At 37.5% G+C, this 24,533-nt stretch overlaps 1 protein-coding gene across 2 annotated transcripts in view; it reads right to left on the bottom strand.

Annotated features, from left to right (window-relative positions):
- The window catches only part of CLIP1 (CAP-Gly domain containing linker protein 1), an 81,127-nt gene that overhangs the window by 12,593 nt on the left and 44,001 nt on the right, over positions 1–24,533 (bottom strand). Inside the window, exons 10-21 of one of the 2 annotated variants that reach the window (XM_067307009.1) lie at positions 23,677–23,781; positions 19,190–20,134; positions 17,675–17,791; positions 16,588–16,645; positions 16,266–16,349; positions 15,034–15,190; positions 14,218–14,383; positions 13,917–14,132; positions 10,622–12,907; positions 9,243–9,380; positions 6,859–6,965; positions 2,857–2,977 (exon numbers count right to left, since the gene is read on the bottom strand). In XM_067307009.1, the coding sequence (XP_067163110.1) occupies positions 2,857–2,977; positions 6,859–6,965; positions 9,243–9,380; positions 10,622–12,907; positions 13,917–14,132; positions 14,218–14,383; positions 15,034–15,190; positions 16,266–16,349; positions 16,588–16,645; positions 17,675–17,791; positions 19,190–20,134; positions 23,677–23,781 (4,500 nt within the window). The remainder of the gene's footprint in view (positions 1–2,856; positions 2,978–6,858; positions 6,966–9,242; positions 9,381–10,621; positions 12,908–13,916; positions 14,133–14,217; positions 14,384–15,033; positions 15,191–16,265; positions 16,350–16,587; positions 16,646–17,674; positions 17,792–19,189; positions 20,135–23,676; positions 23,782–24,533) is intronic. The other variant, XM_067307010.1, reaches the window with a different exon arrangement.

Genomic DNA, 24,533 nt, shown 5'->3' on the forward strand with positions numbered 1-24,533 from the left:
ATATCTATCTGACTGGGAGTCTGTAACTAATTACAAACAGCTAATTATTTATGAATCAATATAGATAAAACCCCCTCAGCATCTTTACTATAATACACTTTAACCTTTAGATGTCAGGATAAATCATTCATGAAACAGTATTCATTAATTTTGCAAAGTGTGTCACATGCAGCCACAGATTCACTAACCCAATTGACTAACATACTTGCTAGAATTTATATAGTTACCATAGCAACTGCTCAAAATACTTAAAACATATGCTTGCTACCTTTCTTACTGCATTTTAATAGGCACATGCCACGAAACTTGCACAGACCGAAATATTGCTACATTCTTGTGCTTTCCTCCCTGCTGCCCGCTTTTTCAATATCCACTGCATAAAATGCAGCTCCACAAGCGATTCTGCTCCATGTTAAACCTCTTCATTGTTAGGATGGACACTTGATCTCTAAAACCAAATTGAGCAATTCTTCACAGTAACATTTCTTCCTCTCTCGCCCTAGACAGCTTCAACTGTGAAATCCAGAAGCATGCTGTAATTTAGTGCCCAAATACGCTGTACGTTCACCCAAATGACAGCAAAGTGAAGGTGGCAGGGGAATTAGTGAGATTGCATTAGCCTAAGATAGCCCTATCAAAGCTAGATTCCTCAAGGCAAGCTAGTTTCGCAACCATTTCATTAAGAGAACCTGGCAGAATCAAAGGTAGAACGATTGGACTGTAAGTTTAGGTTAGGTAAGATCTAAAGAGAGATGAAAAGAGCGCTATTCCTCAAGGTAATAGGAGCTTTCTATCAGACTGAAAAGAAGGGTTAGTATCTTACGCACTCCAGATGAGACAGGGAATGCTTTTTAGGAGAACATCTGCTTTCACTCCCAAGCAACCAGGAAATACATGACAGTTCAGAACAAATATGCAGCACATTTCACCAATGTAAGCTGAACAACACTGAACTGAGAAGAGCTGCATTCATTAGTTATGGGACACCTGGAGGAATACCTGCGTTTTATATGACACCATTTCACCTTTGTTCCTTTTGCCATGATAGAATTCCCTGGAATACTGAAGGCCTCTCTCCAGTCTTTTAAAAGGCCATGCAGTTCATTAGACCTAAATGCACTGTGGCAAAAAAACTGTATTTAAGAAACATAACAGCCAGTATTCCCACGTTTGCAAGATTTAGACTAAGTCTTCCTCACAGAAAAGAATTAAAATGCAACACAAATGGCTAAAGAAGGCAATCAGACCATTTCTCCAAGCTCCAGCAGACCTCCCAAACACTAGATCTTGGAGCCTTCTACTCACAGGCAGAAAAGGCCATGGTGCAAGCAGACTGAGACTACTCCAGTTTCCAAGATGACTGACTATTCTTTGTGCTTCACGGATTACAGCTCTCTGTCCCAGGAATAGGAGAGGACCTCTGCTGACAGATCCACAGCTAGGCTGGACACAGTCATCAAGGCTGAAGTGACCACTGCCAGCCTATGCCTTGCGGGCTGAAGGGTGGTCTGACTGCCACCTCTGGCTACATAAGACAAGCAGAAAGATTCGCCCGATGTTGCTGAATCCTTCTCAAGTTACAACCTTTTCTGAATCTGACAGGTTACCCTCAAAGGTTCTGAAATAATTTAAGAAAATATGTGGGAGGGGGGAGCAGAGCTCCCACTGGCTGTTCAGGATGACAGCGTTCTCTTATCACATCACTACTCAGATGCGGCATGAGTCAGTGGCTGAGCCCACACGTCTGGGACTCTTGTTAATCATCTCCAAAGGTTCTTCAGGATGAAGAAGCTCATGTATTACTCCTGTCAGCAGCCAAAATGGTTTAGAAACAGGACAGATTCTGTAGTTACCCATCCTCAACATTTCAAAACAGGTCCCTTGGAGAAAAGTCAGCCTCTTGGCTCTAAAAACACCAGGCTCCGTGGCAGAATGAAAAGGATCTGTTCAGCTGTCACTGGAAACAGGCATACCCTCTACTGCACAAGTGCTATCTGAGAAAGACAGTACATAGGTCTTATACGCTCTTGCTTTTGAACTAGGTCTTCTAAAGATGCGTTCATGGCATGGCTGTCACCAAAACGTTCCAAAAGAGAAAGAAAAATAAACCCACCACATTACCACATTTAACAGCTGTAAGTCTATCATTTTTTGGCAAGTACCAGTGTTACAAGCTGTATACCTGTAAATGCGTAATTTAAGATTCCAATAACGTGCAAATGCAGTGATGAAAAAATAAAATAAAAATAATGAAAATCTTTCCTTGCTGTAAACTACTCCAAGAAAAAAATCTAACATCAATTCCAGTCCTCCAGTACTCACCAAGTGGCTGCAACAGTGTTCATGTACAGTATGAAGTTTGAGCAAGCATGCATGCGCATAGCACTTCTTACAGAGAGAGCCCAAGTAGTTTTAAATAGGGTTCTGAAAGACATCCTAAATACTCTTTTTTAGTGGGGAACGGGAGGTAGGAATAAGGAGAGTTAAATAGCTAGCTTCCCTTAGCACAGGGTAGATCAAGATTTCCATAGTTGTGTAACAAAATTGCTCCTGACAGAAATAGCAAGTGTCTTTTAATACATTTGGTTAAAGCACAATAAATTTATGCTTCCTTCCAAGCCTCCTAAGTATCCTTTACGGGTTACGTAACCTTCTGTTAGCCTGCAGTTCTAACCTCCCAATGCAGGTGGTTTCCAAATTTATTTTAAAACATTCTCAGAACAACTCGTCTTTAAATCACAAACACACAGTGCAACGTCACCCAGACCTCAGTGGAAACAGCACGTACACCGCTTTAAGCCAGTCAGACTGCAACAACCTCTAGCCATAGATCAGGAAATGTTCTAGCCACTCTACCTTCTGATGACTTGTGACTTCGTCCCTGCTCCTGCCCAGCTCCTCGGCAAGTTTCACGTTCTCCTCTTGCAAAGCTGCAAGCTGCTGGGACTTCTGAGCAGCTGCCAGCTTCAGCGCTTCGCTGCGAGGACAGAGAGTGCATGGTTACCATAGGAACGAGGGAGGCAAGAAAAAACTGGGGGAGAGAATCGGCTTCACAGCTTGGAAAAATACATCTAGGTCACGTGTCTAATGGGATCTATAATACAGGCGACAAGCTATACCTCCGATGCACGCTGAGGTGTCACCCTGACAAGCAGCAGCAGCAGCACAAAGCACGATTGCTTCCTGTTCCTTTAGAGGCGCTGGATGCTCGCAGAAACGCAGTGCGAGCTCACGCTGTTTGTTCTGCCTGTTTCTAATGATCAACAGATCCTTGGATTTACCAACACACTCAGACAGGGCACAGTTAGAGAAGACCGTCGGTGAACTTGAGAGCCCAGACTTTCTCGTAAACGAACGTATCTGAGTAGTTTGTAGCCAAAGCTAAAACATGAGAATTGTCTAAAAAGAACTTGTGATCCCACTTATTTAAACACTCCCTGTGAGGTCTGACACCCAAACATACAAGAATGGGCAAGATCACATGGGCAAAACAGAAACTATCTAATCTATTCTCATTTTAACAGCTACAAAACCAAAAAACCAGACAAAACAAAAACTGAAAAATAAAGATGGATTTGCTGGTTTCATTAGCTTCAGTTGCTACTAATAAGTCTGGTTTCCTTAAAGTAAGTTTATTTTCAATGCATTTTTGAAAATAAAATTTTTCATGCTTGCGACACAAATCACTGAGACAAGTTCCTGAAAGACAAGGTCAAATGTTATAAAAAAATTAAAAAGGCACACTGTTTCATTAAACAGTAATTTTTATGACTGTGTTTTGTTTTCATAAAAGGAAACTCAGTACTCCTATGTGCCAATATTACACAGAGTTAACTCCTGACTGGAATATTAAAAATATTTTCATGACCTTGGAAGGCAGAAGAATCCATAAGCCATAAACTTACTCGACACTTCAAAAAATAAAAACACTGGTCTATTGATCATTTGGCACATGTAAGCAAAGGGAAGCCTGATGTACTTTCAGTCTTTCGAATGTAACACGACTAACCCAGGTTTTCCAACTATCCCCTCCATCTCTGAGCTCCAGCTATATCAATTCATCAGTTTTCAGGTTCCACCCTGACGAATTTCCAGTGGAGTTTTTCATTTTAGATCAATAAGAACCAGTCTGACTGGATTAAACAGGCAGCTTCACATCAATGAATATGGAAATAAATTATCTCGGTATGACTCTACTTGCTGATGCAGGAATATACTTACTTTCAACCACAATTATTTGCTGAACTGCAGTACTTATCAGCTCTCTCCTTTTTGCTTTTAGCATTAAAGTATGGATTTAGGGCATTATAAAAAAAGAGAAGCAAAAAAAAAGAACACACACATAATACTATGGTCAATTTGCATGAAACACTTCTCTGCCATTTTTTAGTACCAAGGAATTTTAAACTGACAGCTGCAAGAGCACTTTTCAGTATGCAAAGCTAAATGAATAGGCAACACCCAGCTAGTGTCACTACCTAAGCCTAGTTTTACACGGCGAGCTGGTAAGCTCTTTTACGAACACACCACTTCCACTGTAATATCTTCCCACCTCCCAGAGCCACTGCTGCAAAGCAGCAGCGTGTCCCTGCCTCGAGGCAAAGCTCCCTGCGGGCAAGGTCGCCCCTCTGCTCCCCTTCACAAAGGCCTCCATCAACCCACCTCTCAAAGGTGTTCTCACTGCCCAAATTTCTGCTGATCAAGAAATGTCTATTATCAATCTAATTCCTTACTAAAAAAAAAAAAAAAAAGACAACATAGAATAATTAAGACCGCAAAGATCAATTAAGAATGAACTAGACAAGCTTCCACATATCCAGTGTCTCATACCGCTGACGATTAGAGACCACATTCAGCAATTGTCTATGACTAAGATTTGCCTTAAGGAAAAAAAAAAAATCACAAATTGATCAAGATCATGAGAAAACCTTTCAGTGCTGACGGTTACAAGGAAGTAATTTCTATAAATAATTTCTGCCTGACAAATTACAGTCTAATATATTTTGTCTTCCCATGAAACCAGATTCTGCTAGCCCCCTGCTGTCCTAGCATTAGAGCAAATAGTCTGGAAATAATTATTTTGCTTTGGCATTTCCCACAAGCATTGAGGCAGGTAGTAATTGCTCATGGAATTAAATCCTGTTGTTTGTAAAGGAGGTTTCTCTCTATATAGACATTCAGCTTTTTTTAAAAGCAAGCAGAAAAACCTGTCAGTTATATAGAAACTTAGCATTAATTCTGCGTTTTCCTTTCCTCTGTGGCCTGCCTTCATCTCAGACCGGTGATAAAAACTATCAACAAAATCACTTATGGAAGTAAAAAAAAAATAATAATAATAATAATAATATAGTCAAAGCTACTCTTAGTTTTCAGTTCAAATCCAGATTCCAGCTCTTGCTTCCATTAGTCACCAAATTCTTTTCAGAATGCGATGGGAACAAAGAGTTGTTATTTCATGTATCACATCTCTGAAAGCTGGGGGATATGTAGCTGCCACTGCAGGGCAGATATAACCAGGCTGCATTTTTATTCATGGTGATAAACCAAAAGCTTTGATACAATAAGATTCCATAGGGTAACAATTAATTCCCATTAGATGCTTTGCAGTTAATTTGTTGTATACAGTGTTACACATTACTGGCTTGTAGTATACAAGAGGTAGTTTCTCAAATGAAAGAAGTTATCTAAAATTAATTTATGTTTATCACATAGTGCTGCTGAGTAAGAATGTGCACATGGACAGTTATGACTAGGAAAAAGCCAATGCACAATAATTTGTTATTTTGTGGTAGTTTGTTCCTGCTGCAAATCTCAATTTCAGACTGTATGCTATCAGTTAAGAGCTCATTATTTATTTAAAGGATAAAATGCATAGGCTGAATTGCAGCAAGGGGACTTGACATTACCAAGAATGTCTACAATGAAAAGCAAAAGTTAGAATAAAATCATCTTTAATTCAGAGCAGCTAACTCCCAAGTTAGCAGTAAAACAGCAACAGAAACATGAATCTAAGGTTTTAAGTCAGGTCACGAAATTCAGCTGCTGCTTCCCCCCACCTTTTTAATATATTTTGAAAACTTATTGTATTCATTTCCTGTGAGAACAAATGACTACATTAACACCGCTAACTCAGAACAACCGCAAGCCCAGACGACAGACCAACCTGCCTCACACCCTTTCGTAGCATCTTTCTAATTATAGACTCCCTCTCAAGGTCACACAACGAATTATGGTCACATGATGAAATGTGGTCAGTTAATGTTTGCAAAATATATTTCAGATTTTAGTAGACCTTTAGTGATATTTTGCAATGTTAACACATTTGAAAAGGACATATTGTCTTGAGATGGACACAGCTTTACCGATACGCAATTAACTTTAGTTTTACATGCTATATACAGAGTTTGTATGGTACCAGTTAGAAGATACATGCACAGTATGGCAGCTGGAATAAACTGGATAAAGCAAACAATGAAAAATAAAAGTAGAACCATATTTTATACAAACAAAACCACTTAACACTGCAAGTGCACTTGTAATTAAATCCAAACAGGAATCCTTTGTAACAAAGCTTTTAAAATAATCTGGTGCCCTCAGGTGGCAGAACTATATACTTCATCCAACAAACAATAAATTATTTCAAACAATGATCACAGAAGTGAAGCATTTACTTCAATAACCTCCAGCAATTCAGGAGCAATGTTCTGATTTCAAATTTTATGTATGTCAAACTGGTATTTAATTTTGACCTAATACTTGTTTATAAGGATACTGAAGATGTACTGAAAAACTTTTTAAATGCAAGGTAAATATAATTGCAAGGCAAGGGTTTAACAGGTTAAACATTGAAATACTTACAATTCTTTTCTAAATTCTTCCATTTTCTTGTTCTCTAGATTTAGAAGCTCTTTTGATTTATTAAGTTCCTCTTCATTTTTCAAGTTGTTTTGTTTGAGCATGTCCAACTTAAAGAGGGAAGAAAAGAACTCGTTACAGTAATGAAACTGTATAATTCTCAGGTGTAGCACTTGGAAAAGGTATTCAGAAAAATGGAGGCCTGAGTTGAGCTGTTGAACTTTTTCATCTTTACCACTTAAAATAAATCTGCTATTTGTTAGATGAATGCTTCTCATTACAAGAAATGTGGTAAAAACGGTCACAAAAATCACTTATGGAACTAAAATAATCATAATAATAAAGTCGAAACAGTTATAAAAGAATGTAATGAGCTTTTCTGTTTTAAAGTCCAGCAGCCTGAAGAATTAAAAGTCCATTTAAAACCTGCTTACAGTAATTTGATATATAGATATTGAAATAATAGGTAATCAAAGCAACTCCATTTTAAATGCTATGCAACTCAATGCTTTTCTTTTTTTAAAAAAATAGTTTAACACTTCTGGCTAAGACCAGAGATCAGCTATTCCCCCGATCTTTATTCTTTTAAGGTAACTGATAAAAAGCTCTGCTTTACTATACCTTAACTTCTGAGAAACAGTAGGCTGAATGTTGCACTTGCAACAACAGGAAATCCATTCCTTGGGGAAATCTTGTTGCATGGGACAAATTGTTGTGTATTTTCTATCTACTGTGCTTGCATCTAACATTTAAATACCATGAGCTCGTGAATCTCATTTGCTCACATTCAGTGACACATTATCTTACATAACAGATTATCTTCAGCTACTCTCATTTACAGGCCTTTTTTTTTTTTTTTAATCCAGAAAGTGAACTGCTACTATTACTAACATCATCGCTTTTAATTCTCGAGCCATCAGCTCTCCTTGGAAATCACTAGTGTTTCAGCACAAGCTGTGGCATTTATGTTAGCCAAGCTGTTCACTACCCATTATTACGGGGGCTGCAAAAGATTAAAGAGCCATCAAAAAGAGGCCACAGAGTGCTTAGGATCTGCAGAAAAGCTACCAATTCAATGTTAGACTACATACTCTGGGGCCAAAGAGTGGGAAAGAGACCAGTGAGGACACTTTTCCCCCCCTAACCCTGAAGCATCACAAAGCGGTGGGAGGGGATGGACCGAAGAATGGGTCCCCGAGGCAGAATTGCTGTACTCGTTGGGACAGTCATGCCATGTATGCATTTGTGTAGCATCCAGCTCAGAGGAACTCTTACCTTGTCAAAGCACAATTCTGATGAATAGAAAAGAGGGGAAAAATAAGTTTCAAAGGAGAAATGAAAACACTACAGCATGTGTCAAGGTTATGGTGTAGACAGCAAGGAGACCATTATAGGCTAGAACTGGAGTGATAACTTTTGTGGAGCAGGGGTATTATTATTTAGAGCTCTGCAGCACTTTTTTTGAAGTGCAACTTGCACTCCAATACAACCAGGGAATTGGAGCACAGAGTGGTCACACATCAGCAGCTTACCCAAAGCCATACAAAAAACTTTGATGAAGACAGAAGTTGAACCTATGGCTCCTAAATCTGTGATCTGCATAAGCTACTGGAACATCCAGAACTCCTATTACATCTAAGATACTTTCTTAGGTTGCTGCATCAGGATTTAAGGGACATGACCTTCTATGCTGTAGAATATTTGAAACCACATACAAACTACAAAAGCACACTGTTCACATGGCTATATAAAGTACACAGATCTTCCATAAATATACACTTATCTAGTAGGATTTCACAAGTCAGATTGAATTTGGTGGTGGAAAAGTGACAGAGTCCACTCTCGCCTAATCCCCAACGGTTTCCTTTTCTCCATTCTCTTTAATACAATGCTTTCTCCTGTGCTGTTATCAGTCTTTCAAAGGGTTCTGGATTGCCTAGTGAAAAGCTAAGTTTGCGCTTTAGTTTTTCCTTAAGTCACGCACCCTCAGAAAAATGGGATTCAAATATCATCTCACATACAATTTCAATTTGATTTTGAAGTCAAAGTATGCATAACTCAATATATGACTAAATTCTACAGGAATAAACAAAGACACACAGAAGATCACATATTACCTGACAAATTGTCATGCCCTTACCTATTTCAGTGTACAACCCAGACTCCTCATCTTGCCAAATTTGCCAAGATTTGCTTAAACTAACGAGCTGTTACTGTGCTATTTCTTGCTATGTAACATAAGAATTTTGTTGCATTGTTTCATACCAGAAAATAACCAAAGCCTATAACACAGATTTCACATAAATTGCAGAGACACTGCAAGAAAGATCAAAGTTGCTTATAAGGTAGGTAAAATTTATCATATAAAAGCATTTAAATGTGATTACTTCATTCTGCAGCTTCTCATTTGTCTGTCTAGAGTTCTCCAAAGAGGCCAAAGTTTCAATCTTTTCTTTGTGAAGGGCATCCTTCTCTTTGGTCACCTGCTCCACAATCTGAAAAGCATCTTCTGCCATTTTAGCAGCCTAAATATAAAGAAAAAAAGAAGTATTACCAACAGGTCCTCCAAAAGCAAAAGACTAATCACAATACTTTATGCAGAACTCCTTGTTTAAATGGAAAACAGATGGCAAACAGTGAACTTTATTTTCATAAAGGGAATTGAGAGTACTTGCATTCTGAAGCTGCATAAAGTATAAAATAAATGGACATGAGAAGGTCTAATTCCATGCAAAAATCCAGTCATAACCCCATGCTCGTGTCACCACTGAGAAAGCCCACTTCCTTTTTAGTTTCTGGATTTCTAATTAGAACTGCTGTGATTACTCTTAGATTTCCAAACATTTTACAATAGTGGTAGTTCAACAGATATTCACTTCCAACAGACTGCTCTGTTTTTGCAGAAAATGTGGAATTATAAAAAGCTGTTAAAAATTATTTGAAAATAAATTTAAGTAGGAGGTAAAGCCAAATATCACATTATTGCAGTGCTTTTCATTATGATTTACCCTCATGAAAGAAAATATTTTCTGTATATTAAAATATCTGGGTAGGCATAACACATTTCTATATAGTATCTCAAATCCAATTTATATCGTAAGTGATTTCGTGAGTTTCAAGCTACACAAACCAAAATTCAAAAATACTATTTCAGAATTTGTTGGTGGTGAATACAAAACACTTCTGTGAATAAAAAGAACACCAGAGATGCCATTGTCTTGAACAGTCTGAAAGTCTTATAAGTTTAAATGGTTCTCTTGCAACACTTTTTATCCAATTGCATTTACAGGAGCAATACATTGTCTCATATTTTTTGAGTAGCTCAAATTTAGCTCAGATTTATAGTGTTCATTCTTCCAATTTAACATAAAATTGCACAAAGATCTAATCTAAAACCATATCTATTCCTACACTAGCTATTAAGCCGCAAAGTACTTCAACAGAAGCTGCTGCTCAGTTTCTCCTATGAGAGTCAGGAAACTTCCTTTTATTCACAGTTTACTTTGTTTTCTTGCAACATTCAGCGACAACATAGGCTCATATATTTAGACACAATTTAAAAAAATATTATAGCTGTTAAAGGATCTTTCAGACTCTGTTACAATTTGAAATAAACAAGGTAATATACTGAGATGGAAGGTAATTGCAGCCTGTTCACCCTGAGATGAAGTGCTGATTGTGCAATGGAGTGCAGACAGGAAACCATTGAGTTAGTGCTCAGTGTTAGTACAACCATACTCGATTGTTTAACAACGTGTCTCAATACCTCAATTTTTTGTGTTACTGTTTGGGCCTGAAGAGTCTCAATTTCTTTTAGTTTCAAAGCCATATTGTTCATCTCCTCCAGCAGCATCTGATTTTTGTCCTGAAAGACCAGTAGTTTGCCTGAGAGGTCACTATTAGTTTGTGCTAAAAGTGCTACTTCCTCATGCAGTTTATAATAGTCCTTGGAGAATTTCTCCTTCTCTTTTAGTATTTCTTCCTTAATGATGACCAGACACTTCTGTTCAGCAAGCAGGCTCTCATTTTCCTGGAGCAACTTTATCCTCTCCTTCTCTGTCACCTCGTGGCTTTCTCTAAGATCTTCTAGGATCTTGGAGAGACAGCTGTGCAAGTCCTGGAGCTCTGCTTTTGATTTAGACAAAGAAGCAAAGTCACTCTTCAGCTGGTCAATATTGGAAGCAAGTTGCTCTGTCTCTGCACTGAGGATTTCCTTTTCTTTAATTATTTCCTCCAGTTTAGATTCGGATTTTTCTTTCTCCTGAACCAAAAGTTCTTTCTCAGTCAGCAATTCTTTATTTTTCTCTCTCAGCTCTTCTATTTCCTTCTCTAAGAAGCTGATGTTGTTTTGAAGTTCCATACGTTCCAACAAAAAGGATTCCTTGTCCAGCTTCCTAGCTTCCTTTTCAATGGCTAAGTTTTCTTTCATAATCTCAACCTCTCCATTTAATTTCTGACACTTATCTTGCAGTTCAGTCCTCTCTCTAGTCAGCATTTCCCTATCAGAGGAACAGGTCTTGAATGAAGATGACAGGACCTGCTTGGCATGTGATATGGCAGCCAGTTCATTTTCTAATGTTCTTTTGGCATCCTGAGTCTCTTTCAGGAGATCTGAAAGGTCACATTTACAGGCTATTAGCTCTTGATTTTCTAGCGTCTTCTTGTCTAGTTCTTCCTTGAGGGCTTCAATGGAGTCTTGGAGTGTGGTATTCTCTTGGACCAGAACTCTCCTGGCTGAGACACCCAGCTCATGTTTTCTCTTCATATCAGAAATTGCATTTGCAGAAGACTCACTTTCATCAAGAAGTGCCAAGTATTTGCTCTCCAATTCATTCTTCTCTTGGAAAAGAGCTTCATTCTGTTTTTCAAACTGCAATGACTTACAAAAAACAGATTCCTTTTCTAAGCTCAGTTCATTGATTTTCTCGGTAAGGATTCTCTCAGCAAGTTCAGCGTCTGCTGTGGCCTTAGCAAGTTTTTCAGTAATTGCCTTATTTTCATTTAAAAGTTCCTCCCTTTCGGCCAAAAGCCTTCGTTCTGATGAAGAAAGAGCCTCCTTGTCTTGAAGTAACTGAATACATTCAGAGTCAGATATCTCCCTTGAGGCCTTAATTTCCTCAAGAAGCTGAGAGAGGCTATCAAGGGAAGCCTTCAACTCCATATTGTCTTTTAGCACCTTTTTAAGTTCTTTATGTTCAGCCTCTAGTTCTGTTTGCAGCTCTTCTGTTCTCACATTTAAAGCCTGGTTTTCACTAACAGTAGTGGCTAAGCTCACCTGCAGCTCTTCTATGCCTTTAAGGAGCTCTTCCTTCTCAGACTGCAAACTCTGGCTTGTCTGCAACAGATGGTCTGTTTCATTTTTTAAGGCTATATGTGTACTTTCAAGATCCAAATATTTACCTAGGGCTGAATCTCTCTCTGTAGTCAGAACTGACACTTCTTGCAGCAGCTCTCTTTGATCTCTGGCCAGGTCCTCACAAGAACTTTTCAGCTTCTGAATGACACTATCTTTGTCTTTAACAAGTGCATCGTTCTCTGCTAAAAGTTTCTTCTGATTATCCTCCAGTTCCTTCTGTTCCCTGATGTGCTTCTGACATGCCATATCTACGGCATCTTTGCTGGCCTGAAGTTCTTTCAACTGTTGGAGCAAGGTTGACTCTGCAGACCGGAGAGCATCATTTTCTCGAGTTATCTTTAGAAGATGTTTCTGTGCTACCTCTATTTCAGAGAGTAATTTGCCTTTCTCAGAAATTAGTGCCATCTTTTCCGTGCTTTTCTGCTGGCTTTTAGCCTCAGCTTCTTCCTTTTCCTTTAGGATTTTTTTATTTTCTGAATTAAGTTCATCATTTATTGTCCAAAGCTTTTCTTGGTCTTGTTGTAAAAACATAATCTTGGATTCCAACTCTAAAAGTTTTGATAACAATGAACCTTTCTCTACTTTTAAAGTATTCCCCTCCTGTGCCAGAGTCTCTCTTTCTGATATCAAACCCCTCATCTTGTCTGACATTAGTTCAATCTCTTTTCTGGCTGTTGCTAACACAGAGGTTAAGGACTAAAGAAAAAATTGGGGAGAAGGGAAAACAAAAATGAAGTCAAGCAGACAAATGAGAAATACAAATTAAGGGCAAACAGAGCTATTAAATTTTAAGTTTTAAAAAAGCGTATATGCTGACACACAGTCCCTGTGCGATCTGACCTGCTGATTGCCAATGATATTTCATTGCAAAACACCAATCATCCACAAGAAAACTCTTCAGAGTTTAAATGAAAAAAGATCACCCTTGAACGCTCCTCCATACAAGACTTCAACTTGTTTATAAAACTACCAATGAACAGCCACAAAATGATTTCATCAGAATCTAAGTGAATTAGTAGCAGGGAGTTAGTTAATAAGATACTGACTTCCAGTTCTCAGAGTCACCCTGTATAGCTAATTCTCCCCAAGAGTTTATCCAAGATACATTGTCATAAAATGTTCAATTCAAAATGCTGTATCAGAAATGTATTTAAAATTAACCTGTGTGTCAATTTATACACTAAAGATTTTGCTAAAGCATAAAAAAATAAATTATAGCAAATGACTAATGAGGGATGAAAGCAAGAAGCAATGTCAAAGAAATGGGGAAAAAAATATTCAAGTCAAGCTACATATAAAATAGCTGCACATAACACGGGATCCTATTACAGAGCAAAATTTCAGGTGTGTAACACCTCTAAATGAAAATTTCATAACATACTTTATTTATAATTCATGCATTTAAACACCGAGAATGAAATATAGCTCCAACTGATTGTGCTGAATCAGATATCTACGAACATAAAGTGTTAACTTCAAAGAACCATATTTCATGGATACTTTAGTGCCATATGGAGAAGACAGAGAACCAGTTAGTGGTGTATGTTTCACTTTCCCAACCACTGTTAATCTACCCTCGAAAAGTTCACAAAAGAAACACTGCAAAAAAACTTATAAAAGGATGAAGCCAGGCAAAAAGGAGCGATTCACTGAAACAGAAAGAATTAAACTTCAAATTACTTGCAGAGTAACAAAGTATACATACTTTGGCCTGTTCTGCTTGTTTCTTCAGCTCCTCGGCCTGTGTTTCCAACTCATTGTTTTTCTTTTGTGCAATTTTCAGCGTCTCTTTTGCATCCAACAAGTTCTGTTCAAATCCTTTGATATCTGCCTCATGTTTAGATATCATCTCAGAAGTTTCTTTTTCATACTTTGCCTGAAGATCCTTATACTGATTTTGGCTAGTCTCGATTTGCTTTTTCTGACAGAACATAAAACAATTGGAATACAATTAGAGATGTGGTGTTACAATATTCTTCATGTAGCTATTTTGAAGTTGTTCTTACCAGGTCTGTTAGCTGATCCTGCATTTTTTTCAGTTCTGCTTGATGAATCTTGAGAGTTTCTTGCTGACTCTGCTCAGCTCTCTGTGTTGTCTGCTCCACATTTTCCTGAAGCTCAACAGCCTTTTCATTTGCTTTTGTAAGCTCAAGTTGTATTTGTTCCAACTGCCTGAAAAGACCAAGTAAAAGAACAACATTACTTTTTGCTGATAGCATGATGAATGCAGAGATGAAAGACTTTAAATTGTGCTAAAGTTCTATAATCTGTCAAAAGATTAAGAAAGAAGTTTAATTATTTAGCATACAGAGAATGTTCTGCTAAATTAAATATACACAAATGAGAGCAAGCATTTGCAGAGCAGCACTGCTGCCACAGTTACCTTGTCTCCACAGTCCAGGGTTTTGTAAAGCTAAAGAACAACTATTCTACAGATAGTTTTTGTTTGAAACAAAACACATTCTCATTGCAAGTCAAGGAAGAGAACCAAGACTTTTCCATATCCAAATTAAACCAGCTGAGCAGGTAATCAAATAATTAGGAAGCATAACCATGAAGCAGGCCAGGTTATTAAAATATTAATTTACTCTGGACAGTAAAAAGTATGTGTTACATAAGAATTTTAGAATTCTAAAAGCGAGTCTCTCTTCACATCACTGAGGAGACTATTTTGATGAACTTAGTTTGATAGAAGTTCCCTTGTCATATCAATGTGACATTCAGGAGCATCTTGTTCAGCTATTTACAAAAGGATAAAATGAGAAGAGGGGAGTATGGGAGTAAAGAATTAATGTGAAAGTGTTTTGACAATGGTGGGATACCTTTCTTTTAAGCGTAGCTCATCATTCATTTTTGTAAGCTGGGCAGAGCTGTCTCCTGAAGACTTCATGATCTCTGCAATATCATTTTCAAGTTTGACTTTAGCTTCAATCAGTTGCTGTTCTCTTTCTTCTCTCTCCTTCAATTTCTTCTCCATAACTGAGCAAGACAAAGGTTAGTAGCATAGTAAATTTAAGAGAAATGGCATGCACAATATAGCTAGAAGACCATAAAGGATTCTAAAGAATGTAATCTTGATGCTAAAAGCCTTGCAAATTCAATCTCTAAAATTAAAAATCACAATCAGTTTTCGACTTTGCACTGTGAGCTGTAGGGAAGGTGAAGAACTTTTAGGAAACACTAGAAAAGCAACTAGTCACAAATCCTTTCTTTCAGAAATGATTCACTTAGCTTTAGGTCGCAGGCCATAAGAAGCTGGTATGAGTTCTACTCATGACAGAACAATCAAGCAAGTAACATCAAGTAATCAAGCAATACAGTGAGAGGCATGTGCGTTTTGCAGGCAGAAACAACAGACCAATTATTTAGCAGATCAGTGGAAAACAAACAATGTAAGCAAAATGAAATTAGAGCGAAAACCATCTCCATATACATTCAAGGCAGGCCCTGCCACCAAGGGCAAGAACAGCTCTCAGGATGACTCCTTGAGTCTTACTGATACCTTGAGAAGCTTGCTTACAGGGTGCACATTCTTAATTTCTTTCCAAATTGGTCTTAAATTGACCAGTGACTAGAATGATATAGCAAGCCTCCCTCCTATGAGATAGTAAGAAGTTGACAATCAAACTAGTTTAGAATCTTTTAGCTGTCCTTCAAAATAAAACACTATTTATGTACAACATTTCTGTGAGTTAGACCATCTTAAACTCGAAATGCTTCAATCCAGTCCCAAGCCTTTGTCTAGCACTGGGCCATTATCACAGCATGATTTTGTTGCAATGTTAAAGCAAGAATTTAACTATTTATTCAGAACACACTTAGCCAGAAAATATCCTGCCTTACTGCACCGTTTCCTTAACATCATGGTCACCTTGCCATGTCACTGTACATGGTGCCACAAGACTTGCTTTCTTCCTAGAAACAAGAGTTTTAAGTAAAACATATGCATTTGTGAAAGCATTACATACTATGACATGGCGAGCTGAGTAGGAGGCCACATGAAAGCACAAAGCTGATGCGTATTTCAAAACATTCCATTTTATTACTTCCTTACCTGTCATATTAGACTTCAGCTGTTCCAGTTCTGAAGACATGAGTGCAAACTGCTCTTCTTTTTGGCTTAGTTTTTTTATTGTTTCTATGGAAGTAAAATTTTGAAGACGAAGTTAGTAATTACTTAAGATTCAAACCACTCCTTGGCCAGGCATACTACTCTCAAAAAGAGAGGCTGCAAGTAATCCTATCCTATTTCTAGTTGCTGAAACAAATACTGCTGTTTTGCCATGTGTAAATCTGAAAGCACGTGAAAAAATTCTTTATTTTACAGTATTTCTTTTCTGCACTTTTTTAGTTGTTTACTTTAGCAGGAGACATACCTTGCATAGTTTTTTGAACATTTTCTGCTTCATCAGCTGCATTAGTAAACTTTTCTTTCTGAAAATGGATAAAAACCTAAGGTAAGACTTGGTAATGACAGTATAATTGAACCACTGAATTTATATTAAGTATTTTTCATGTACAAAATAGATCAATCTTCACTCCTATCATAAATGGATTTGAAGGTTTTGAATTACAGTTAGCATTGATATATTCAGCAACACAAAGCAAGCTTTTAAGATTTTCCCCTGTCTTGTTTGGAAGCAAGTCTCTGAACTTTCAAAATAACTTCTCCATCAGCTGGCGTAGCAACACAATTGCAGCCACACAGTCAAGAGTGGGAGACGTGGTTTCTGGGCCCCTCAATTTAAGAGGCTACCCATGCTGCTCAAAGGCTGTAGTAGGCATCTGCAGCCCTGTGATCAATCTCATACCAGGGTTTTCCATCTTTACCAGCAGGAAGAGGTGCTAGACTGTGAAGAAAAGGCAGGATATTGAGGAAGATAAGTGAGACTCTTCAATCAACTTAAAATAGTTACTATGGCCACGGAAAAGATGTTATGACAAGGACACTAAAACCTAAGTGGTATGTCTTTGTTTCTAACTCTGGTGTAGTTTCGCAGGAGAATCCTACCCAGCTACAATTGCAAACAATTAAATTTGCAAAAGGAGAAATCAGGCAAAAAAGTCTGTCTTCAAAACCCATTCGCAACTCATGCCTACAGCAAGCCTTAATTCATACAACAGATATAATCCTAAAGGGCCACGTGTTCCTTAACGAGTAGTGTAATTTTATGCTGCATGCTGCTTTTGATCTTGTTTATTGTTTTATCTGAAATCTGTAACAGATGAGTTCTATGTGGGCAAAACACCTGAAAACCAAGAAGGTAAGCGCAATGCTCTTCTCATTCTGAAATTGGATCCTATTGGTAATGAGACCTTGCATTTCTTTCTTGAATAAAAGTACCTTTGAAAGGCTTTGTTCAGTTAGGAAGACTCAGAATTGGTCCTCAGATTTCAATTACACTCTTACCATGAAAAGCAAAATCCAAAGGATAAAGTCAAAAATTTTTGAGTGTTACTCACCAAAACGTGAAGCTCCTTTTCCAAAGAATCTTTAACTTGATTTACTGCACTCAAGTTTTTCTCAAGGTCTAGAAGCTTTTGATCTTTGCCCTGCAGTTCTTTGGCCAGATTACTAGCCTAACAAAGATGATTAAATGGAGTAAAATAAAATTATAAACATGAATGAAAAAATAGGGAAATTAAAAGTTGAATCTGAAGGAAATAACTACAATGTTAAAACTACAGTAAGATGAAAAATAAAAAAAAAACAAAAACTGAAGAAAAAAACATGATCTGTTAATTGAATGAAGCTGATCTCCATCGATGACTACATCACAGTAGTAATTTCTTCTGGGATATGTTTGAAATAATTAAAATTTAGTTATCTTAGAATTATGGTGAAAATATTATTTAGTGGCAGACATTTTGAAGTATATTCAAACATTTCCAAGTGTACTTATGACATCAGTTGAATTAGTATTATTGGTTATTGTTTTGATTTTTTTTTTTTTTAAGCTGATACATTTAGCATTTATGCTTCAACTGGCTATTCTGACCATACACACACAGGGGATGTAATTTTTCTCTGTACCACACCCAGAGGTGGTGCAGAAACCCATCGGGAACTCTAAAAATTGGGCCAAAGGTCCATGGAAATATAGTATTTTTGCACCATCTGCGAACGGTTTAGGAAAGCTACTTCCAGTTACCTTCCCACTACTTTTACAATTAGAGCTCTAGCTTGTCAGGCCATGCACAGAGGTTGGGGGCAGGGAGGAGGGGGCAAAAATGAAATCTTAGCACTTTTATTCCTAGCTGCAGTGGTAGGATAACTTTGGGGTGCTGAATGCCATACTATTCAATTCAAAGACACATATCATCTGAAAACAAGAAAAAGCATGGTAAGCTGCATTACATTGCAGTTAGCACTTCAAAACGCTGTGAAAAGCTTCCATGACTACACCACTGCGCACCCTCATCTTAAAGAAAAGTTCCATCAGGATCTCCATTTCTTTAAAGTATTCTCTTGCCTCTCTCACCATCCTGTTTGCTAAGAGGACAGGTAGGGAAGGTACTGATTCTATCAGTATTTTACTTCTCTAGGTAAGACTATCATCAGAGGAAGAGTCTCCCCATTGATCCCTATGTCACTTTATCTGCATATCTCTACCACCAAAAGTTAAAACCTTGTATATTAAAGTGTGTGGATTTTTCTCCCCAATACACCAATAAATGAATGTTCATAACACAAAGCTTTCAGCGCAGGCACACATAAGTCTGCAGCAAAAAAGTACAGAAACAAAAAAAATTTTTTTTTTGGGGCCAAGTGGTGTGGACTGAGGACTGTGCAAGAACACTAGCTTTTTAGAGGTCTGACCCACTTAACACTTTCTCTAAACCTTCTCAGATGGTACTAAGATACACATCTAATAAAACTAAATTTTTCCTCTGTGATGAGTTTGCTATAGCAGATTAAAATAGTACAAATGTAAAATAAAAACAAAGTAAAACCAAAAGATGGATGTTGATACAAACCTTGCTACTTCCATCAACCTTTTCAGCCTCTAAATCCTGTATCTGTTTCTCAGCTGCCTCAAGCTGCTTGCTAAGTTTCTGGATTTCCAATTTACCTTCAGAATTGGCTTTTTCAAGTGCAGCAAGGTCCAAAAGCTTTTCTTCAGCAGCTTTGATCTGTGGTGTAAGACTATCAATAACCTTGGTTTGTTCATTGCACTTGGCTTGCAGTACCTCTAGCTCCTTTACCTTTATTTCAGCTTCCTGTAATTTGTTTAAAGTGTCTTCCATTTCTACTAGATGTTGATCTTCCACACTTTCCAGTTTGGTCTTCAGGCTTTCCAGGTTTTGCTCTTTCTCCTCTGTGACTGCCAACAGCTTTGCTTTCAGTGCTTCAATCTCTTTTAAATGATGAGATTTTTCATTTTCCTGCTTCAGTTTTAAATTGGACATTTCATTTTCATAGTCTAATTTAATTTTCTCAATCTGAGTCTTTAACTCTGCAAATTCTGCTGTCTGAGCCCCTACACCTTTGCTGAAAGAAACTTTTAGTTCTTCCATTGCTTGTTGATGGGAGGCAATCGCAGACTCCAGCTTTGATTTCCACAGCTCTATTACATCTGAATTTTCCTTGTTGGCATGATCAAGCTTGGTTTTCAAGGACTCATTTTCTTTTGTCATTCTCTCATTTGAAGCTGAGAGTGATTTGATCTCTTTCTGTAGAACTTCTTCACTAATTCCAAACTTCTCTTTCATTGAGTTCATCTCATTCTGATGTTCCTTACTAACTTCTGCCATTTTTTCTTGCAGGGAACTTATTTCTCGTAACAATGAAAGAGAAGTGTCCACATCATCAATGGGTTTACTAGACTCTAATCTCCCTCGAAGCTCCGCTACTTCCTTCACACGCAATGCTAGATCTCTTTCTAGTTCCATGATGCGAGATTTTTCTGATACTGTGGCCACCTGTGATTAACAGCATTTTGAGAAAAAAAGAATTATAATATATATATTTAATATATCGAGACACTAAGAGCTCAGTGAAAAGAAATCACCAGTTATTGCAAACAAAGCTCATTAGCATATTCTTACCAACTATTTGGATTATAATACCTTTGAGTTTCACTGTCAGCTCTTATTTCTATGGAAATGCTAAAGAAACCTTAAGTAAAAGCAAATACTGCCTTTACTTGGAAGGCAGTGAAACAAGACCAACTTGTTTAATTTATTTATAAATTATTGCTTTAAAAAAATAAGAGTCAATATCTTTGTATTACATGCATATTATATTCTCTTTAAAGATGGAATTTATTTAAATTGCTTTTCTGAAGTTATTTAGAAATAATGACTTGTTAAGCGAAAACTTACACTTATGTATACTGTTAATGTTTAACAAAATGCTTCTCAGAAGCATTTTAATGCAGACTAAAAAAAAGGAAAACTTTCAGGTTTGCATTTGTTGAAATAATTGCTTCCAAATTCATCTCATGCTAGCTATGAGACTGCCTGAGAAAATGCAAGCACATTTTTAGCCCACAAATTCTATGAAAGTCTTTCCATATCTACTCCATCGTTGTCTCTGAAAAAGCGTCCTCATTATCAAAGCTTTTCACCAACTGTTAAAGAAATCTATGGTATGCAAAAAGCACACGAAGCCACCACAATTATTTCTAATTAGAAAGTCACTGTTTCAGCCTCCTTATTTTACCAACATCCTGAAAAAGATATTACTTACCTGCAATTGCTCTTCAAAATGTATTTCTTATAGAGTACTTTCTTGGTTTTACAGTATTCATCCCCACCCTACCCTCAAAAACTTCTGCTTGCATGTTTGTGTGAATATGTATTTGTTTTCAAGAAGGCCATCAACTGTGTATACTATGATACATGTTCAAAGTTTTTCCCTGACCTAGCCAAAAAGAGCTAACATTCTTCAACTCCCTAATTAAGTGGCTGGAACAGACAAGGAAACGCAGGAAGTATTATCTAGAGTGAGCAGTGGACAATTTCATTGCTGTTGTGCAATGACTAAAACAAGCAACATTTTGTACAAATATGTAAGTACCAGTTTTGGATATGATACTATCAGCTGTATAACTACCAAGTGTTAGCTGACTCTGCCACAATAGGAATGAGGTAAGTGTATAAAACTCTTACCCTCTCTCAAAGGAATGTTTACTTTGGAAAAAAGGGAAACGGTAAAACATTTTATGATCCTTCAGAAAAAAAGCTGATTCACAAGCAGAGAATTATAGCATTTCTTTAGCTGAATCCCGTGTTTTATAAGTCTTAAAAATTTGTGACAACTTTCTGCTTTGTTTGGAAAAGATAATATTAACTCTTTTCTTCTAAAATGAAGAAACAATGCAGTAACTAGGGGAAGCTTGCACCTTGTAATGCAAAGAAGTTGTCAGTTTGAGAAAAAGGCGGAATAAAATTCAGGCTTCACTATGCCAAGTGATCTTAAGGGATTTATATTATAAAATGTACCACAAAAAAATGAGTGGTTTATTTCCATTGCATTGCTTTACATTGAAAATGTCTGATTCATTGTCTCTAGAAGCAGATTTACAGGTTTTCAGTAAATATCCTGACACCCAAGCCTGAAGGTTGCAGAATTAGTTATCTATTACACTCTCTATTATTGGATGCTTCCTGTCTCTGGCTATCAGATTCCACATGTCAGGAACAATCAACAGGGGCATCTTAAAGTAATATGGATGCGTGCTTACGCGCGAGGAATTTAGGACAAAGAGCACTTATAAACAATGGCGTTCCATTAGCTATGACCTAAATTCCCTTTACATAACTGGACCTGACAGAAGGAAATGCAGCTATCAGTTTCTGGTACAATATAACCCCCAAAATTATTAGGATCATTTAGTTGATCCTGTTGAGATGTCCAGTAATATCAAGAAAATAGTACATTCAGCTCTAGGAAGAAATTTTCAGCTTTAGGAAGAATTTGCTAATAATCATATATGTTGAAAGTTCCTTCCTCCCATCTTCTCTTTAATAACACTAAGTAGTTTGGCTGGATGTCAACAGCATGACCCACATTTGTCTGTGAGTAATTTGCTTATGCAAAACAAAGTTCTCTTATTTGCACAATGAAACAATCATCCTCTTCTCCCAAAATCAGAGATTCCATACCAGCATTAGGATACCCAAAAACAGGCCCAGCTGTGGGACTGTGAGTAAATAAAATTTCCTTACCACATGATACAAGCATTTCAATATTGTATTTCAAATGTAACAGAGCTGTAAAAGATGTTAAAAGAAAGCATCTTTTACCATTCTTTTACTATTTTGCTTCATCATCTTCAATATACTGGACAAGCATGAACCCGGACACCCTTTTTCATCCCTTTTTTGTCTAGTTTCACAGAGCTAAGAAAGTACTGCAGTACTTTGATTTTATGGGCAACAGCAAGGACCTGTCTAATAAGCCACCCCAAGCCAAAATTAACTCTCTAGAGAATTCTCACAAGAGAAAAACAACTGATGTTACATCAGCTAGTCAGCAGTCAGCTAACTAACGGGATCAAGGTTATAAAGAGAAGCCTGTTATGAATGAACTTCACAGAAGCCACAAAGAGCAAGTTAAGAGGATTAAGCAACAGTACTCCAGATGTTACCCATAACCTTAAATGTTTTTGCTTTTTTCATCCTTCTTGGATCTTCACTTTCAAAGAAACATAGATACATAATGCACCATTACAACACAATGGTCTTTGCCAAAAGACTTGTAAGTGTTAAACACTGAAGTCAACCAAATCAGTCCCATGGGCCTTGTTTCAAATGAAGCTGAATAGGGCTAGCACCTTTCTAGCAAGAACAATCTTTATCAGTCTCTAGAAAGGTGCTAAAACTCTTAGAAATGAGCATCTGCTGAACCTCTGTCTTCGGACAACATTTCTCTAGTAATTTTTTGCCAAGGCTACTGTATTACTAATGCTACTGGAATCCCCACGAAAAGATCATGTGATGGGTGGCAAAAAAAGAAGTAGAAAGCCACTGGAAACCATGGTTCAGCAAAGCAAGTAATACAGCCACTTCTTAAAACTTCGGAAACCAAATACAGCCCTGAAACACTAAGTTTGTGTTAAAAACAAAGACACCTCTGCATAAAGATGTGGATCTTTCTTCTTTCGGACATAACGAACTTTGCTACTTCTAAAAATTAATCACTGTGCACTCCTTTACATCACTTCACAGTCCCATTTGCTACTTTTCACCTGTATTCAAGCGTTATTTTTGCATTTTGAAATCATCTTACCTGAATTCCTCTGAAGAAATGCGTACACATATACATATACACACACACATTCTACTGAAGCTCAAAATTAATGCTAATTTTAGAAGTGTTCCAGCTACATCGATAGCATGCACCGATCACTGCAGAAGCAAGGAGCTCTTCTGGCATGTTTTATACCCAGCAGACAGTGTCATCAGAAATCCTCCAAAACACAAGCGAGTCTTGTTATTTAAATAGTGAAAACCATTACCCTAGTGTCTTCTAACTCCCTCTGGAGTTTGTCAGCTTTGGTCTTTTCAAAGAGCAGGCTCTGTTCAAGCTCCTTAATGCGGGCATGCTCCAGTTTGGTCTGCGTCTGTTAGTAAAAAGGGAAAGGAAGAGAACACAACGGTGCCACCATCACATGCCAGCACAAGAGGAGGTAGCCACATGCAGGCCGTGCCGCCAGAATCTTCTACCAATGATGAGCAGAGAAGATGCAGTGGATAAAATGAACAGGGAAATGCTATGGATGAATGAGAAAGATGGACTGAAAGTGTAAATTGACTGACATGGAAAAAAAATAAAAATCCACAAACAAGAAGAAATATGAACAAAAAGTTTCATGCAGCCAAGTAGAAGTTATTTATCAGTACATGAAGTTTTCAGCACAAATTAGAATAGTTATGGAAAAAATATATACATCTGTTCTAACAGGATGATTTGTCCCTTTTCTTGTCATCCCACTAATGCTTTTTTCCTCAATATAATGGGCTTATATTTTTAAATGATTTAATTATGAACCAGGGATGAAAATTCACCACCGAAGCTCATGTGATGACTCACAACCAGTCTTTTACAGTAGTAGTTGTATCTCAAGTCTCAGCCATAAAAATCCTTTTGGCCACGTCCTGGGAACATCAAGGTTCATTTGTCACTGGGATATGAATTATTTGAATAGAAATAAAGAACCTGGTTGCCTGTAACTGCAGATCCCTCCTAACTGTTCCCCCTCCTCCTCCAGAATGGAAGAGAGCAACAAGTGAGATTCTCCAAAGGCAGGCAAACAAGTGAATCAGTCTGGTTGCTCTATAATTACTGAAGTCTAATTACACTGAACAAGGTGTG

The sequence above is a fragment of the Apteryx mantelli genome, chromosome 17 (genome assembly GCF_036417845.1).
Source record: "Apteryx mantelli isolate bAptMan1 chromosome 17, bAptMan1.hap1, whole genome shotgun sequence".
NCBI lineage: Eukaryota > Metazoa > Chordata > Aves > Apterygiformes > Apterygidae > Apteryx > Apteryx mantelli.